Raw genomic sequence first — 12,983 nt, 5'->3', positions numbered from 1 at the left:
CATAGGGAAAGGAGTTTTTCCTGACCACATGACCTGACCGGGAAACACTCTGGGCCGAGACGTATATGCTATTTGTTTCTCGTAGCCTATAACTAGGACCCTGAGTTTTTCCTGCATTGGTTAGGTAATGTGGTGAGGGAAAATTATGGGGCTAGATTTCTGTAATGTTGTTGGGGGGAAAAAAGTACATATTTTGACAGAAAAATAACTCCTGTCCCTAACCACCCTATCATCTCTATATTTAATCTGAATAAGGGTAGTCTAATGGTACTTACATTATATATACAGATTAACACTTCAACATAGCTCAAAAGGGTGCGATCAAATCTCATATGATACCCTTTCAAGTGTTAGACCAGAGTAGTGCACTAGATAGGGAGTAGGATGTGATTTGAGACAAAGGCTAAGATTAATATGTCTGTTTGTTTGTTTGTTTAGCGTCATGACAACCAGATGGTTGTTAACAGCTTGTCGTGCTGCTGTTAGATGTCAATGCAGAAACAAGATATAAAACACAAACTGACTAAAGGACATCTTTTTCTGTCATCCCTCCTCCCCCCTCTCTTCTTCTCCCCCTCTCTCTTCTTCTCCCCCTCTCTCTTCTTCTCTCCCTCTCTCTTCTTTGCTCCCTCTCTCTTCTTCTCTCCCTCTCTCTTCTTCTCTCCCTCTCTCTTCTCTCCCTCTCTCTTCTCTCCCTCTCTCTTCTCTCCCTCTCTCTTCTTCTCTCCCTCTTTCTTCTTCTCTCCCTCTCTCTTCTTCTCTCCCTCTCTCTAGACTTTTATTGTTCTGTGGGGAGTTTGGGGAAAGCTTTAAGAGCTGTCCTTATCACAGAAAGAAAGACAGAAAGAAAGGAAGAAAGAATGAAAGAGAGTGAGAGAAAGAAAGAGAGAAAGAAATAAGAAAGAAAGAAAGAAAGAAAGAAAGAAAGAAGGAAGGAAGGAAGGAAAATAAAATAAATCGATGGACAGAACTTGTATTAACCCAACTGTGATCCCCTCTTTCAGAGGAGTGATATATCCACTCGTGAAATGTTACCCACCTTCTCTCCCTCGCCCCCCCTTCCCCCTATCCTTATACCTCTTTCTCTTCTGCTCCTATACTCTGTAATACTCTACCACATTCCTATACATGGTTGATTGGAGTTTGGGACCCACTATAATAAATCACTGTATGTGCCAACTGTAGGCTACTGAACAAATCTGTATTTCTTCGTGTGTGTGTGTGTGTGCGTGTGCGTGTGCGTGTGCGTGTGTGTGTGTGTGTGTGTGTGTGTGTGTGTGTGTGTGTGTGTGTGTGTGTGTGTGTGTGTGTGTGTGTGTGTGTGTGTGTGTGTGTGTGTGTGTAGCACTGCACAACCATTTCTGTGGCTAGAGCTGGAATCTGCAACTGGATTGAGAGTTACAGTATTTAGTGAGTATTTAGCCTTGGTGTGTGAAAATGTATTTCTGCCTCATCCTCGGTCTTGGGCTAGGTCATCTATCTATTGCTTACATTTGTTTCAACTCTTTCTCTCTCCCTCTTTCTCTCTATTGTTGTACCTGTGTTTTATGAACAATATAAGGGTACAGCCAAGAGTAGTAATAGTAGGAATAGTGATGACCACTACTGTAACAGCCATAGTATATGACAGTAGTAACCATATTATACAGTATTACCGTAATAACCACAGTATATGACTGTAGTAACCATAGTATACAGTATTACCGTAATAACCACAGTATATGACTGTAGTAACCATATTATACAGTATTACCGTAATAACCACAGTATATGACTGTAGTAACCATATTATACAGTATTACCGTAATAACCACAGTATATGACTGTAGTAACCATAGTATACAGCATTACCTTAGTAACCATAATAACTACAGTACTTCAGAACAGAAAGAGTAACAACTCTGCATACCTCAAAGGGAGTGTAATATCAAGGTAGCTGAAGACCATAGAATATAACCAGTAGAATGGGCATAGAACCTCTGACCATAGGAATTTGACATTATTGCCCCATTGACATAAATAGGGGTGTCCATTCTAGTAATTATATTTCTATGTAGAAAACACAGAAGGTTAAACATCACGCCAGACTACAAGGCAAACTAACACTGAGTTTTGTCATAGTTATTTTTTTTATGTAGTTCCATTCACTAAATATTTAAAACAAGCGTCACTTGACTATTTATTAATAACGTGTTTTTTTACATAGGTTTTTTTTCTATCATTCTTTTCATTGTCTTTATAAGTTGTTGTCGTTGTTGTTCTGGTTTCCTGAATGACCGATATAACAAAAAGAGCATCCAGATATCTGGAGTCGTTGCGTCTCCGTGTTGTTGCCGGAGGGACAGAGCAGTAGTCTTACAGGGTGTGCTCCCTCTCTTCATCCACAGGGGGGCGCTGTAGCTTAATAGCACCAGGGTTTGCACAGCCCCAATGTAATGGTTCTGGAAAAGTGTGGTGAAAGGAGGATGGGTTAAGATCCGTGTTCACCGTCTGAGTGGGTCCAGAAGTCCACTATCCTTTCCTTTTAAGTACACATCCAGACATTCATACACACTGTCCCTTTTCCATCCGTCTCTTGTGTGTTCTTTCACACAATCCACCCTCCTGTTTTCCTTGTGACATGGATGGTTGGTTTGGTCTGGATTTAGGGACAGATGCACAATGCAGCAGAAGGATAAAAAAAAAAATTCAAAAAATGTGTATTTTTGACAGAGGGTTGGAAAGATGAACATAGCACTCTTGAACACGATATCAACGCGGCGTCCTTTTCTTTCCTTTCATTGACATTCAGGCTGTGTCGTCTGTGAGCGTGAAGCTCAGATGCACAGACAGAATGGGAGGGGCACGGAGGGAGGGATGAGGGGAGGACGAAGAAATGAGAAGAGGGGGCTACTCCATGGGCAGAGAGAGAGAGAGACAGATGGAGCATGTGTTCCTGCCAGGAAGGAGGACGAGAGGAGAGGGAGAGTGGACGAGAAGAGAGGGAGAGTGGACGAGAAGAGAGGGAGAGTGGACGAGAAGAGAGGGAGAGTGGACGAGGAGAGAGGGAGAGTGGACGAGAAGAGAGGGTGAGTGGACGAGGAGAGAGGGAGAGTGGACGAGAAGAGAGGGTGAGTGGACGAGAAGAGAGGGAGAGTGGACGAGAAGAGAGGGTGAGTGGACGAGGAGAGAGGGAGAGTGGACGAGAAGAGAGGGAGAGTGGACGAGAAGAGAGGGAGAGACAGATGGAGCATGTGTTCCTGCCAGGAAGGAGGACGAGAGGAAAAGGCTGCGGCATCACCCCTGCACAAAACGGACAGTATGAGAAAAGAACATGTGGAGAGGGCAAAAAGAAGAGGGTGATGCATTTTTCAATATGGCCGATGGATGGTTAGCTGTTTTCCTGGACTGTCTCGGTTTGTTTTGTGATGGTTGTTGGGTTCTAATCACAGTTCCGGAATCCCCTCAGGCCCAGAATCCTCTCTCAGTTCCAAAACGTCACGGAAAACTCCAAAGACTACAGCCACATGATTCAGACCACTTAATCCTCTCCTTAGGGCGGATAAATGAAGCCCTTGTCCCCACACACACACACACGCGCGGCGCACGCACGCACGCACGCACGCACGCACGCACGCACGCACGCACGCACGCACACACACACACACACACACACACACACACACACACACACACACACACACACACACACACACACACACACACGTCTCCACTGGTCTGTTTATGGCAGTCCTTTGGTCCTAACAGAAACCAGTCTAAACCCTGTTAAATAAACCCAACACTGTATCATACTCTCTGTTAAGAAAGATCCACAGGGTTCAATTCTGTGCCCTCCATCTTTCACACCTCCCTTGCTGTGTTTGGTTATCATTTCCTGTATACACACACACACACACACACACACACACACAAGTACACACACACTCTGACGGCAGTGCGGGGAGATCCGTGGGTAAGGGTTTGTGGGATTGTGTTCCATAGCGTCGCTCCTTCAGTTCAGTTGGTTTGATCCTGTTGTGTGCTGTGAGGTGTATCACATAGTAGCCCACTACTGTTAGTACTACTATTGTAGTACTACTACTACTACTGTTAGTACTACTGTAGTACTATTACTGTTAGTACTACTGTAGTACTATTACTGTTAGTACTACTGTAGTACTATTACTGTTAGTACTACTGTAGTACTACTACTACTGTTAGTACTACTGTAGTACTATTGTACTACTACTGTTAGTACTACTGTAGTACTTCTGTCCTACTACTGTTAGTACTATTGTTAGTACTACTGTAATACTATTGTACTACTACTGTTAGTACTAGTGTAGTACTATTATACTACTACTGTTAGTACTAGTGTAGTACTATTATACTACTACTGTTAGTAGTACTACTATACACTGTGGCTCTCCATAGTCTGTTAGAACAGATCAAGCGGATTTTTTCAGTTTATACGGTATGTATGTATATCTTTGTACATTTATATGGCCTTTTATCGCATATGAAAAGAGAAACATAAACAAACAGATAACAGGGAGGACACAGGCGTTGTTGTTTTCCTCGTTGTTGTAAACTACCTCGGTAGGCAGTCGCCAAAGTGCTTTGATTCAAACATAAAGGGTCGGGGCTTGGTACCATGTCCAACTGTCAATCTTCCCGTGGAATGTTTCCGATTTAAACCGTTGTAGTTTTGTTGTTGTTGTTGTTTTGTAGTTGAGGGCCAGAAAATACGACACACACACTCACCCCATGTCTTCAAAAGACTAGTGTAGCATCTGTCGCCATCAAGCACAGGCCTGCGATGTACCCAGGTCTATTATCCAATCAAACGTTCCCTAGTATAGTCTCTCTCTCGTTTAAAAAAAATCCTAATGTTCTCCTTTAGACTGAAGGAGACCTCCAAAAATAATACCCCTTAATGATGGAACGGACGGCGTGATAAACAGAACTCCTTTGATGACCATTGTGACCAACCATTGGCCAGTTAGTAAACGTTCGTGAAAGGTCAATCACAGGTTGAGTGGTCTGGTTGGACGTTCCTTTCTTCCATCAATAGTCCGATCGAAAAGTCTATAACTAGATTCAAACTACTTTCTCGGGAGATAAGAGAGAGAGAGAGAGAGAGAGAGAGAGAGAGAGAGAGAGAGAGAGAGAGAGGGAGATAGAGAGAGAGAGAGAGAGAGAGAGAGAGAGAGAGAGAGAGAGAGAGAGAGAGAGAGAGAGAGAGAGAGAGAGAGAGAGAGAGAGAGAGAGAGAGAGAGAGAGAGAGAGAGAGAGAGAGAGAGAGAGAGAGAGAGAGAGAGAGAGAGAGAGAGAGAGAAAGAGAGAGAGAGAGAGAGAGAGAGAGAGAGAGAGAGAGAGAGAGAGAGAGAGAGAGAGAGAGAGAGAGAGAGAGAGAGAGAGAGAGAGAGAAGAGAGAGAGAGAGAGAGAGAGAGAGAGAGAGAGAGAGAGAGAGAGAGAGAGAGAGAGAGAGAGAGAGAGAGAGAGAGAGAGAGGATGACCTGGGACAAGTGATTTAAAAACTCTCATTGGTCCTGAGGCATTCTGGTTCCATTATTCCCGGTGGTCATATCCCCTCCTCCGTCCGCCGAGGTGGAGAATTCTGTGACGCGTCGTGCGAGGGGGTTTGTGCTCTTGAGGAGTTCCATAGCAGAGACTCTGGCCCCTCCCGTGCTGGACTTGCTGCCCTTCTTTTGGAGCAGGGCCATGAAGTTGTCATTCCGCGAGGTGGAGCGCGGGGTCGAGCCCAGGGTCAGGGTTCGGAGGTCACCACCACTGGTGCTGTGCTTCACCGGGGAGACCAGACTCTGGCGGCTGCCGAACGAGTCCCCTGGTTCCTTACGGCCCAGGACTTTCCTTTTTGACCTGTAGGGAGGAGAGAAGAGAAGAAAAGAGGAGAGATGTTAAACGCATTAGAATTTTTATTTATTTTTATAAATATGTGTGTGAGTTAGCGTAACTGTCCTTGGTGGAGTGTGTGTGTTTGCGCTGTTTGTTTTTACTTTCCTTGTGAGAAACAGAAGTCCTGACCTGGATAGTAAAACAAGTAACATTCGGACCAGTGGGACATTTCGCCGGTCCCCACAAGGAAAAAGGCTTTTCAGGCATAGCGGTTAGGTTTGTGTGTGTGTGTGTGTGTGTGTGTGTGTGTGTGTGTGTGTGTGTGTGTGTGTGTGTGTGTGTGTGTGTGTGTGTGTGTGTGTGTGTGTGTGTGTGTGTGTGTGTGTGTGTGTGTGTGTGTGTGTGTGCGTGCGCGCGCGCGCGAGCGTGTGTGTGTGTGTGTGTGTGTGTGTGCGCGCGCGAGCGTGCGTGTGTGCGTGTGTGCGTGTGTATTGGCATACCTGTGTATTTTGGTGAACAGGTCCTCTGTGGTGTGTGTGGTAGGTGTGTGACCTCTGACATCATCATCCATTTCCTCTGTGATGTGGAGTTCCGTCTTGTCACTAACGACCGAACTGCTCTCCTCAACACTCTCCGCATCATCACCTGGAAACAATATGATTGGTCAGTTACTCTCTGACGACGGACCAATGAAAACAAGAAACATTTCTATCAATGGATATCAATCAATAAATGAAGAAAACAATTAACAATGACCAATCAAAACAATATTGGTAGTTATGGTTTTTCATTTGCGATGGTAACCACTTACATTTCAACTACGATTGAAGTGAAACCGGAAAGGAAGTTGTGCACTGTAACACTTTCACCCCTGACAGGATCTGAATTCCAGCTAAATAGATTTTCCCTTATTCATTTCCCATCATAACATTGTAAACATACTTCTGCCTGTCTCTGTAATGCTGAGCCTCCCCTCCACGTCTGTAAAAGAAGAGTCCTGTAAGGAAGACTCCATGGAGATTTCCTCATCCGTCCCTATTCCCAGGTAATTTTCCTGGTTTTCCTCTTTCCCGGGAATCTCTTCTGGTGGGAACGCTCTAACGGGAGAGCGGAGGGCGGCAGGGCAGTCTGTCTGTGTTCCCTGTCTGTCGGTGGTACCGTTGGAGGGAAGAAGCAGGACGTTGGGCTTCTTTGGAACCGGAGGAGGAACCTTGGGGAGCGATTTGTTATTAGTGGTGTACATGATAACCAAAGGACAATGTGCCATGTAGCAAGTAAATACATGCAGACAATATACTGTATATGTTTATGAGAAAGAGAGAGAGAGAGAGAGAGAGAGAGAGAGAGAGAGAGAGAGAGAGAGAGAGAGAGAGAGAGAGAGAGAGAGAGAGAATTGACTGACTGACCACAGAACCAAAGAAAAGGCATTCATTGAACCCTAACCCATTCAGCTGGCCTACCTTGGGTTTCTTCTTGTCCAATTCAGCCAGACAGGATATGGTCATCCTGCTAGGTAGAGACTTGCTCTTATCCTGAGTCTCCAGCACTTCCTGGTTACTGCAGGGAGAGGGGAGTGACCCTCCATCCTCAGGCCCAAGACGGAGCTCCAAGTCAGGGTTGAACTCCGGCTCCATGGAGGGGTCCTCCAGGAGGGGCTGGGGCAGGGGGAGAGGAGGCAGATCGTACAGGGACCGGGTGTGGGGGAAGGAGGAAGCATCGTAGAGGCTCTGGGGGTAGTGGAGGGGGAAGGTTTGGGGATGTTCCTGGGGTCTAAAGGGGCTGGTGGGGGTGTGAGGGAAGGCTTTCTTCAGCTTGGGCTTCCTACCTACCACCATGTAGATGCTGGGGTTAGGCATGTGCCGGGGAGGGTCAACAGGGGAGGCAGGGGGAGTCGGAAGCAATGGGGGAGGAGGAAGGGGACTTGAGGAGGATGTTGAGGGGGCGTTTGGGTAATGGGGGCTTGAAGGCCACAGGGGGTTTGGGTCTGGGGGCAACGAGGGGGCCGGGGATGCAACCGGGGGTGACAGGAGGGGGGGAAAGGTCGCGACCCTGCTCCTCCTCAATGATGTCATTAGAGGCTCCATCAAGGCAGTCCTCCAGGTCAGTACGGGAGACAGAACGCAGGCGGATGTTCCGGAGCTCGTTCGTGGTCACCACTGGGAGAGTTGATTGGCTTCCAGCACTCAGTTTACCGGGCTTACTGGCGGTGGACGTGTCAGAATGGCGCCGGCTGGCCTTCTGTTTTGGTTTGATGGAGGACAAATCCAGATGAGCGTTAACCGGCATCTCGAAGGACAGCCTCGATCGGGCGGCAGGGTCCCGTGGTGATGTAGCTGGCAACGAAGACTTCCTCTCTGGGATTTTGGGGCGCATCTTACACCCCAACGTGCAGGCGGGCCCTGTTGGTGTTCCTACCACCTGGTTGGAGGGGGTGATGGGCGTCGGAGTTTCTGACTGGCTAGAGTAGCCGCTGGAGGGGGACATGAGTCCTGGTGGCTTGAAGGGGGAGGAAGCTTTGGTCGACTCTGCCTCAATGGAGAGCAGGGAGGGGGAGGTGGCTCTGGAGGTGGAGGGAGAGTCCAGGAGAGACTCGGAGCTGCCCCGAACCTTAGATTCAATTAAATGTGATTCGATTAAATGTATTAGACATGAATGGTTAAAAACATGACAATCATCTTCCTGGTCGCACATCAGAAAAAAATCCTACATTAAACCGGGGCTGCCCAACCCTCTTTCTAGAGATCTAGTGTCCAGTAGGTTTTCAGTCCACTTATTAGCTGCTCACCAAGGCCTTAACTAGATGAGTCAGGTACCTAGTTTGGTTAGGGTTGGACTGAAAACCTACAGGGCTGTAGATTTTCAGGAAGAGGTTTGGGCAACGCTGCATGACACAATATAGACCAGGCCTGGGTAATTATTTTCCATAGAGGGCCACAAACGAATATGTCGGGCCAGAATCATATTACAGGATTATACATCATGTGTATGACTGTGTTGACAAATATATCTACACTGTAAATCACCAGATGTGCTACTTATTGTATTTGCACAGAAATAAACCACATCCATGTTCTCCTTTCGGTAGGTATTTTCATTATTAAACACACAATGAACTACACAGAGGGAAAAGTACACTGTGCATTCAGCACCACGGACAGAACTCTTGTTAACAGGTATGCACAAAAACACAAGAAAGAGAGAGAGCTCAACATTACATTTAAACTACTCAAACATGTGAGGAAGGAAGTTAAGTACTTAAAAATCATACAATGTGATTTTCTGGATTTTTGTTTTAGATTCCGTCTCTCACAGTTGAAGTGTACCTATGATAACAATTACAGACCTCTACATGCTTTGTAAGTAGGAAAACCTGCAAAATCGGCAGTGTATCACATACTTCTTCTCCCCACTGTATAGACAGTACAAACAGCAAAATACCAAAAACCTGTGACTAAGGGAAGTGCTAATGGCCCTATTCACACTTGAGATAAGTAGACTTAACATGGACTTAAGTCAAAATTTGACTTCATGTTAGTCAACTTATCTCATGTCTGAATAGGGCCCTTTGTGTATAGGACTCTCTTACCTTCATGCACTCTATAACAGTCGTCCCTGTGGCTGTACTAGACCCAGACAACGACCTGTAGGGGTCAGAAGCTTTCCACTCCTCCAGCTGCCAGTGGGCTGGGAAGGACAGCTCTGTTGTGTCTGGTCCATGGACCTCGAGGCTTGGGGGTCCGTCCACGCCGCCGTGGCCCAGCTCAGGCTCCTCCAGATCGGCCTTGGAGAGGGAGGAGGAGGGTAGGAGGAAGTCTGGCTGGAAGTCCTGGAGGTGGTCCCGGGGGATGTGCAGGGATTTGGGGCGGCCGTCCCGGTAGTGCCCTCCGTTGTGGCCATGCACGCGCCCCTCGGCGTCTCCTAAATTCTTCACGAGCGAGACGCTCCGGACGGGTGGAGGGGGTTTGCGTTTGGACTTCTTCAGCGAGATGGAGCGAGAACGTAACCGTAGGCGACCGCCCGGGGTGAAGTTGCCGTCGGTTACAGAGACGTTGTCAATGCTGTTGCTCCCATCCTCGGAGCTCCCGCTGGGGTAGAAGAGGGCATAGCTCTCGCCCCTCTCACCCCCCTCGCCGCCAGGGTAATGGTGGTGTGGGTGGCGCATCTCTGTTAAAACGCCGCCACCGTTCCCGTTTGTCCCATTACCGGCTCCAGGTAGTCCACCAAGGCCGTACATCCCGCCGCAGATGTTGTCCGTGGAGCAGAACGAGCCGGAATCCGTCGGCGTGGAAAGAGAACGCTCACGGAACTTAAATGCATTGGCGGCGGCGACAGAACGCGCCGACCTCTCCCTTCTCTCGACTCCTCCCATCCCTCTCTCCAGACCACTCCGTTCGTCAGTGGGGCTAGATGCCGCCCCCTCCGTCTCGCTCCGCCTCCCCATCATCATCCCTATGGTGCCTGGGTGCCTGTGTCCGGAAGGTTCTGATATTGACGTGAACGAACTAGAGTGAGACTGCGACCCCGAGCTCACGGAGAGTCCCAAACTGGTCTGAGAGGGGCACATCAACTCCCCACCCTGCCCCGCAACCATCCCCACCATCCTTGCTCCCTTGGGCATGGTCGCCGGTCCCTTCCCCAGCGGACTTGGAGCTAAACTATAACTATAAGCCTCGTTCCAGGCTCCCGGGGAGAAGGTGGAGCCCTTGGGGCCGTTCCAGGACTGAGAGGGGGAGTTGGAGCAGAGGAGGGCGGCAGAGTGGTCCATGGTGCCCAGGGTAGGAGGGGGGTTCCTGGGGGACTGGGGAAGGCTGAAGCTGGGGTCCAGGTCACTGTGGGTCTTTCTCAGGGGTATGTGCTGGACAGGGGTGTCTGTGACAGGCTCCAGAGACCGGGGCTGGCCTCCTCCACAGCCCAGGGACGGAGAGGGGGAACAGGATCCCTGGAGGAGGTCTACGCCCAAGAGTTTACCCTCACCTAGGGAGAGAGAGAGAGAGAGAGAGAGAGAGAGAGAGAGAGAGAGAGAGAGAGAGAGAGAGAGAGAGAGAGAGAGAGAGAGAGAGAGAGAGAGAGAGAGAGAGAGAGAGAGAGTATTGAGTTACTCATGGACAAAAAGAGAGGTGGTCTCATTGATAATGAGGAAGCATACTGACTCACTTAACAGCAGAATAATGTTTTCCTGCGCTTGCCTACATTAAGACTGAAACCATATTTGAAGTTCAAAGACATTGGGTAACTCATTACCTTCTACATAGTCATCTCAGGTCTCGTGCAAGGAAGAGGAAAACAACTCTCTGCAATATATATATTTCACTCTACCAATTTCTCTCCTTCCCTCATTTCTCTCGCTCTTTCGCCATCTCTCTTTTTCTCTCTTTCCCTCTCCCTCTGCAGCTTTTTTTTCAGATAGAGGAGTGGAATGTAGGAAGAGCTGGGCATTACCATGGCAACAGCTACCTGTTCTGTCATTGGGGCAATGGCAAGATGATGAAAGAGAGGGTGCAGCAGAAAACATACATGGATACAGTGCATCTAACTAACTGGAAATCAGGTGCCCACCTAAAATACACAACACACCTAACCTTACCAAGCTAATATCAACACACCTAACTCAGAGACACACACACAGAGAGAGAGACAGAGAGACACAGAGAGACAGACAGACACAGAGAGAGAGAGAGAGAGAGAGAGAGAGAGAGAGAGAGAGAGAGAGAGAGAGAGAGAGAGAGAGAGAGAGAGAGAGAGAGAGAGAGAGAGAGAGAGAGAGAGCGAGACAGAGACAGAGAGAGAGGGAGACACACAGAGAGAGAGCTAGACACACAGAGAGAGAGAGAGAGAGAGAGAGAGAGAGAGAGAGAGAGAGAGAGAGAGAGAGAGAGAGAGAGAGAGAGAGAGAGAGAGAGAGAGAGAGAGAGAGAGAGGGAGATACAGAGAGAGAGAGAGACAGACAGAGAGACGGAGAGAGACAGAGACAGAGAGAGAGAGAGAGACAGAGACAGAGAGAGAGAGAGAGAGAGAGAGAGAGAGAGAGAGAGAGAGAGAGAGAGAGAGAGAGAGGGAGGGAGGGAGATACAGAGAGAGAGAGAGAGGGAGGGAGGGAGATACAGAGAGAGAGAGAGACAGACAGAGAGACGGAGAGAGACAGAGACAGAGAGAGCGACAGAGACAGGGAGATGCAGGGAGAATGATGGAGCGAGATAGAAATGCAGGGAGAATGATGGAGCAAAAGAAAGATTCTGGGAAAATGAGAGTGAGGGGAGAAGAGAGAGCAAGGGAAGAATAAAAGATAGATTGAGAGAGAGAGATGCAGTGAGAGAGAGAGAGTTCTGAAAGAGAGTGAGATATTCTACTGTAGATGGATGAGAATTAAGAGGAGAGGGGAGATGGAGGATGGGAAAGGAGGGGGAGAGGAGGCATTCAATGACAAAGCAGTTGCTATGCCAAAACTAGGAGGAGGTTATAGGGTGAGTGTCAGAATGCTGCAGCTATGATGACCAGAGCATACTACCAAAAACGCACGCACTCACTCACTCACACAGAAACACACACACACCCAAAACATAAATAGATGATAGAAAATAGAGTAGATAGAATGTAACCAAATAGACAGGATAAACAATTCAGATTCTGTATGCAGTGATGCTTACATACGCACACTTACGCACCCCTAGGTGTGTTAGTAAGGTTAGGTGTGTTGGTAAGGTTAGGTGTGTTGGTAAGGTTAGGTGTGTTGGTAAGGTTAGGTGTGTTGGTAAGGTTAGGTTTTTTGAGACTAGCTTGATAAGGGTAGGTGTGTTGGTAAGGTTAGGTGTGTTGGTAAGGTTAGGTGTGTTGGTAAGGCAAGGTGTGTTGGTAAGGTTAGGTGTGTTGGTAAGGTTAGGTGTGTTGGTAAGGTTAGGTGTGTTGTTGGTAAGGCAAGGTGTGTTGGTAAGGTTAGGTGTGTTGAGACTAGCTTGATAAGGGTAGGTGTGTTGGTAAGGTTAGGTGTGTTGGTAAGGTTAGGTGTGTTGGTAAGGTTAGGTGTGTTGGTAAGGTTAGGTGTGTTGGTAAGGTTAGGTGTGTTGGTAAGGTTAGGTGTGTTGGTAAGGTTAGGTGTGTTGGTAAGGTTAGGTGTGTTGGTAAGGTTAGGTGTGTTGGTAAGGTTAGG

General features: G+C 47.8%; 2 protein-coding genes across 5 annotated transcripts in view; both read right to left on the bottom strand.

The window, feature by feature from the left end:
- Positions 1–5,401: 5,401 nt before the first annotated feature.
- LOC124013799 (NHS-like protein 2) lies at positions 5,402–7,705 on the bottom strand. The gene is made up of 4 exons (XM_046328331.1): positions 7,300–7,705; positions 6,782–7,049; positions 6,340–6,484; positions 5,402–5,863 (listed from the first exon to the last, which is right to left on the bottom strand). Exons 1-4 carry the CDS (start codon positions 7,693–7,695, stop codon positions 5,524–5,526), a joined length of 1,149 nt encoding a protein of 382 aa, XP_046184287.1. The 5' UTR covers positions 7,696–7,705; the 3' UTR covers positions 5,402–5,523.
- The window catches only part of LOC124013798 (NHS-like protein 2), a 180,496-nt gene continuing 175,068 nt past the window's right edge, over positions 7,556–12,983 (bottom strand). For 2 of the 4 annotated variants that reach the window (XM_046328327.1, XM_046328328.1), the window contains exons 5-6: positions 9,426–10,813; positions 7,556–8,446 (exon numbers count right to left, since the gene is read on the bottom strand). In XM_046328327.1, coding sequence (XP_046184283.1) covers positions 7,709–8,446; positions 9,426–10,813 — 2,126 coding nt within the window. In that variant the 3' untranslated portion in view covers positions 7,556–7,708. The remainder of the gene's footprint in view (positions 8,447–9,425; positions 10,814–12,983) is intronic. The other 2 variants (XM_046328329.1, XM_046328330.1) reach the window with 1 other exon arrangement.

This window comes from Oncorhynchus gorbuscha, linkage group LG25 (assembly GCF_021184085.1).
Source record: "Oncorhynchus gorbuscha isolate QuinsamMale2020 ecotype Even-year linkage group LG25, OgorEven_v1.0, whole genome shotgun sequence".
NCBI classification, from domain to species: domain Eukaryota; kingdom Metazoa; phylum Chordata; class Actinopteri; order Salmoniformes; family Salmonidae; genus Oncorhynchus; species Oncorhynchus gorbuscha.
The sequence above is the reverse complement of the archived record's forward strand: the minus strand, read 5'-3'. Positions and strand labels throughout refer to the sequence as shown.

Coding starts and splice junctions, on each gene's coding strand:
- LOC124013799 (XM_046328331.1), bottom strand. CDS start 7,695: ATGCCTAACCCCAGCATCTACATGGTGGTAGGTAGGAAGCCCAAGCTG. Junction 6,485..6,781: donor CATTACAGAGACAGGCAGAA/GTATGTTTACAA, acceptor TATTGTTTCCAG/GTGATGATGCGGAGAGTGTT. Junction 5,864..6,339: donor CTGTTCACCAAAATACACAG/GTATGCCAATAC, acceptor TCCTCCCTACAG/GTCAAAAAGGAAAGTCCTGG.